Source organism: Stegastes partitus, unplaced genomic scaffold (genome assembly GCF_000690725.1).
Source record: "Stegastes partitus isolate 25-593 unplaced genomic scaffold, Stegastes_partitus-1.0.2 Scaffold518, whole genome shotgun sequence".
NCBI lineage: Eukaryota > Metazoa > Chordata > Actinopteri > Pomacentridae > Stegastes > Stegastes partitus.
In genome coordinates, this window is record NW_007578249.1 from 151,428 (window position 1) to 156,765 (window position 5,338).

At 45.7% G+C, this 5,338-nt stretch overlaps 1 protein-coding gene across 1 annotated transcript in view; it reads left to right on the forward strand.

Moving 5' to 3' along the window:
- The first annotated feature begins 1,808 nt into the window (after positions 1-1,808).
- frmpd1a (FERM and PDZ domain containing 1a) overlaps positions 1,809-5,338 on the forward strand; it is a 27,619-nt gene continuing 24,089 nt past the window's right edge. The window contains exons 1-2 of the mRNA XM_008287758.1: positions 1,809-1,927; positions 2,165-2,328. Coding sequence (XP_008285980.1) covers positions 1,809-1,927; positions 2,165-2,328 — 283 coding nt within the window. The remainder of the gene's footprint in view (positions 1,928-2,164; positions 2,329-5,338) is intronic.

Consider the following 5,338-nt stretch of genomic DNA (forward strand, 5'->3'; position numbering starts at 1 on the left):
CCGATGGATGAATCCTGATCTTATCGGAGCTCTGCTGCAGGAACAAGAAGCAAAATAAAACCTGCTGCTTCTGGTTCTTTTAATTGTTTAGTGATGGAATGAGCAAAGTGGGGCCGCTTGGGTTTAAATAAATCAATAAGAGAAATAACAAATAGACTGCACAAGAAAACAGCTGAACTCTGTGCAGCAGGAGAACTTCTGACTGAAGCTGACCGAGTTCCTCAAAATCCTCAGAGCTCTGAGCTACGAATGCACACGGACGCAGAGATGAGGAAGCAGCAGCCAGCAGGTGTGATGCTGCTGCAGCCTGATTGGTCTCTGACGTCGGCGAGGTCAACAGGCAGGACGTGGAACAAACACAGAACCCAGATCCTGATGAGGAGCTCGCATTTACATACATGAGGTCGTCAGAGGAGGAAGGCCGAGGGCAGAGCTGACCTTCACTGAAGCAGCGACCTGCTCCCTGAAGCTGCAGCTGAACTTCACTCGTTTTATCTTTAATTCTTTGTCTGGTGCAGAACATTCCTCCACAGACGCCATGTTTGTTTACCGTCGTCATGGGAACACTGATATCGCGTCCTTTTCACCTCCAGCAGAGCAAACATCGTCACGTGTTCGCAGCAGGTTTACGGTCTTACGTCAGCCTTTTGTGTTCCAACACCTGAGCTCCTGTTGCACAAAAAGTTTAAACCTCTGAACTCCGAGCAGGTTTTATCCTCACCAAGGCCTCGTTTATCTCTGAAATGTAAAGTCCTGGACCTCGATGGAAACAGCACGGCCTCGGCTAGAAGGAGAGAGAATGTAGAAGATCGTCATGGTTACAATGCCATAAATCAGTTCTTTAAACAGTAAAAACAAAAGTTGAATTTATTTATTTATTTTGCAAAACTTGAAATAATCTGGAGTGAACATGCAAAACATTCCCACAAGTTCCTACAAGTGTTACCGGGTGGGGGATAAAAAGGCAGCTCTACATATTCCAGATGTTCTACGTGTCCTCTCTGATGAAACACTTCCTGCAGTTCAGCCGAAAAGTCCCTGAACTTTCCTCACATGACTGACGGTCGCTGGTGGCTTCAGATAATCTCAGACTATTTAGATTTTTGCAGAATCTGATCAGAGCAAAATGTGTATTTTTGCCAATTTAAAAAAAAAAAGAGAAACAGATTTTAATGAAATATCGCAGTTTTAAGCTTAAACTTGGTAAAATTCTTCCAACAGAACATCACAGGGAAGAAGTTCAGACGTTTTGGAAAAGTGAAACTCCAACGACTCGACTCTGTTTTTCCTGCTCTGCTCGTTTTAGCCAGTATGAAAGGAAGACCAGTGGTCCCTAACCACCGGGCTGCGGACCGGTACCGGACCATGGGTATTTGGTACCGGGACGCATGGAAAGAACAAAAATGGTTTATTTTGTTTCCAGCAGAGCCTGCAGGGTGTTTTATTTTGAAAAATGACGAGCTCGTCTTCCTGTAACTTCTGGCTGTGTTTGTTTGACTCCGTCGGTTTTCATGCTCGGCCGTTAAATCTGTTCTGCTGCCAGAATGAATAAAAAACAAACTTTTCTGGAGAGTTTCTGTGAAAAGAGGACGAGATGCTGAGACGGAAGAAAAAGAAAACACTTGTTTAGCAATAAAAAGTAATTTGAATCGTTTGTGACACTTTATTAATAGAAAACAAAGTTATTATTTGTTATGTGTGTAGTGACCAGTTTGTAGAAAACTAATTTGCTTGAAACCGGTTCGTTATGCAAAAAAGGTTGTAGACTTTATGAGTGACTGCTCTGACCTCTGACCCCCGGCAGGTAAATGGAGGTGCAGGACAGGAGTCGCTCTCCGTCCCGCAGGACCAGCCGGGTGGAGCAGGTGGTGGGACGATGGCTGAGGCGGTCCAGAGACTTGGGCAGCAGGTCTCACTCCCTGAGCAGGTAAACCTTCCTCATAAATAACAATAATAAATAAAACTCTCATTAACTGGTCACTGAATCAGAGATGAGTCACATCACGTCCATCAGATTGAGCTTCCTGCATGCAGTGGACGATGCTTTCTGCTGTTGGGTTTGCTTTGTATTCTACACCAACATGAGCCGGGTCGCTCGGCCCAGAGCTGCCCCGGCAGAAGTGCCGACGCTGCAGTAAGTCGCGGTTCTGAATGATCCCTCCAGAGATCGGGTTGCAGCGGACGGGAAGGCAGCAGAGTCCGGCGGCTCCGATCAGAGGAACTATCCCTTCCGCTTCAACGTCCAGATCCAGCGGGACCCGAACCTGGACTCCCACGGCCTCACGCTGTCCTCCCAGACCCCCATCCTGGTGCAGGAGGTCACCCCAGGTAGGCCGATATTTACCACATCCAACCGCAGCACGAGGAAGAGCAAAGAGAAACGACTTAGGAGGTCTGTAAACTGCAAACACCGGCGGTTATTTGCAGCTCGGCTCTGAGGAAACACTGAGTGAAGCTGCTGGTGTTTATAGATGGTTCTTCTATCCTCTGATTTGCAGCCCGTTGTCCTAAAACTAATGCAGGAAGCGGCGCAGCAGCACTCAGCCTCAGAGCTGACGCTGCACGTTTAGGTGAGTCCGGCTTTGTGTGGTCGTCCACCAGCTTCTCCTCCCGCAGAGATGCTCCTCTACCTGCCAAGAGTCGGCTCCCGTTGCCAGCAGCGTTTTAGCTGCTTCGTCAGGGTCTCCTGCTGCCGTCGGTAGCCGGTGAGCTGCTCCTGGATCAGCTGTGGATCCAGCAGCCCAGAACACAGCGTAGCGTGGTCTCTGTAGCGCCGGTATGAGTCCATGTATGACGGTGAAACCTGCAGAACAATGACGTAATGTCGCTCATCAGTGGAGGCAGTTTGAGGACTCGAGTCGTACTAATTCAAAAGCCTGATGAAAATGAGGATTTCTGTTCATCTCAGTTTAACTTCTGAAACTCGCTGGTGGGTTTGAAAGGAAACGACGGCGTTTCTCGGAGCCACAAAGTGTGAAAACAAACAGAATCGTGACGTTTTGAGCTTTCTGACGGCGCTTGAGCTACTCATCTGTGATTCAACTTTATTCTATTTAGATTTATTTATTATTTATAAACAGTATAAATTGTGTAGATGGAATATGATGGAAACATCTCCAAATCTAAGAGTAAAATTGAGATATTTCATTAAAAAAATAAAATAAAAATCATTTTATTCTACATGTACCATTAAAATTTTTGCCAAAAATGTTCAGAGTAACGAAAAAATAATAAAATTCGATTTAAAAAAAAAGCCGTTACTAAGTCAGCTGTAACCAAAAGTCGCATAAGACAATTTCTGAGATGTTTAAGGGGAACTGGGTTGAACTGCAGCCAGTGTAATATCTTTAGTATGTAGAGTCACAGCTTTCTGTACAGTCTTGGTCACACCTGGTGGCACTTTTTACATTTTTTTGTAAAATAAATAACCATCTTTTTTATGATTTACGACCTTATTACTGTGTCACTCTGCACAGAGCACACGTCTGATGTCTCTCTCCTTCTAGTCCTGGTTCTGTTTCCATCGACGTGCTGGACTTTATGTTGCAGTAAGAAACGAGCAAAAACATCCAGAAACGGCTCGGAGAGTTAAATCTGCTGCTGACACTTTCTTGGACTCGTTCGCCCTGATTTGAGGCTCCCAGGATCACCTCCAGCTGCGTGTACATCCCACCTCCTGTTAAACCTCAGCTCCTGACCTTAGTCGCATCCATCCGTTGCGTAACAGGAAGCGCATTAGGCGTCTGACTGGAAGAGCTTCTCTGGGAACGAGCGGCCTGGGAGGAGCTGCTGCATGAGAGCCTCAATCACGGGCTAAAAAGTCCATCTTCCCCGAATCCTTCGAGATTTGTGTTACATGCTCATTATTGTGAGCAACGCTTCCCGCCAACACACACAAACACGGGCACGCATGCAGACACACAACATTAGTGCCACGGTTTCCTCTGCTAATGCAATTTTGCGCGCATGTATGCAGCATCAGCGCGGTATCGGGCTCCCTTTGGAGGTTTGTCAGTTTGTTTTGTTCGCCGGCCGCAGGCCTGCAGCGGTCTGGCTCGGCTCCACGCCTTGGTTTGCTGAGGAGACTTTGCTTTATGCTAAATAAGTGCATTGCTCTGGAGACAACAGCGAGGAGAGGCCGAGAAAAAAAATAAAAAAAAGATGTTCTGTTCCTGAAAGAATGGAGGATGCAGCATTTTCCCTCCCAACACTTACAGAGCATAGACGGGACGGTGCGTTAAACTCTGCACAGTTCAGTCCTGAAAGGAACAACGATATATTTATTCAGCTTAACCCGCTGAAGCCCACGGCTGGTTCTGGGCAGTTTTTACTCATTTGTCACTGCAGTATAAAGTCCAGCACCTCTGTGGAAACACAACAACCAGGACGAGAAGGAGAGAATCAGACATGTGGTCTGTGCAGCGTTGCACACTTACAATGACAGAAATGGTAAAAACGTATAGTCTAGCAGTATTTACTATCCTTGTGTTGTTCTGTTTGTCTTATTGATGTTGTGTATATCGTGTGTAGACCTCCACTCTTGAATATATAGTTGTATTTCTTCTTTTTCTTACTGTCACTTTGCTGCTGTGACGTCGCAGATTTCCCTTTGTGAGACTAATGAAGGATGTTCTTTGCAGTGTTCAGTGCAACCGTAAAGTCACATGACGCAAAACAAGGGACGTCTTGGCTGAACTGCAGGAAGTGTTCACGCTGAGCCGAGAGCAGATTTAAAACGATCTGCAATAGTAGCAGTAGATTCATCATATTTTCTCCAGTGCTGGTAAAACCTGAAGGGATCTGGAAAAGTATCGGACATGTTCAGTGAAGGTTATTTCAGTTTTGTGAATTTTAATGGGGTTTTTTTTGTAGTCATTTATGCTATTATAACTCTCAAGACAAGTTTTTGTGCTTCCAGCCATCGTTGTGTTGTTTCCATAGAGGTTACAGGAGTTTATATGAAAACAGCCACCAGTGAGTAAACATGTGGAGGTTTACAGGGTTTATCTACTGAAGCTAATCAGACCAACAAGGCATCAATCAATGTGCCTGATACTGAACACTGTGAAGCAGAAGGCGAATACGAGTGTTAGAGAATACAGTGACTTTCAGAAACACAGATTTCTAAAACTAAAAAGCCACTTCCCTATAAATAAATCCTTAGAAAGCGGACCGTGTGTTCTGCTCGGCCTTTGTTTGTCCTGAGAGGTGCAGTTTGAAGCTCATGGATCCGAATCCTCCCGAGGTCTGAGGCCAGATTACCTCCTTCTCCTGTCTGGCTGTAGTCTGTAGTCACCATCTGTTTCTGGCTGTGTGGCACACACACACACACACACAC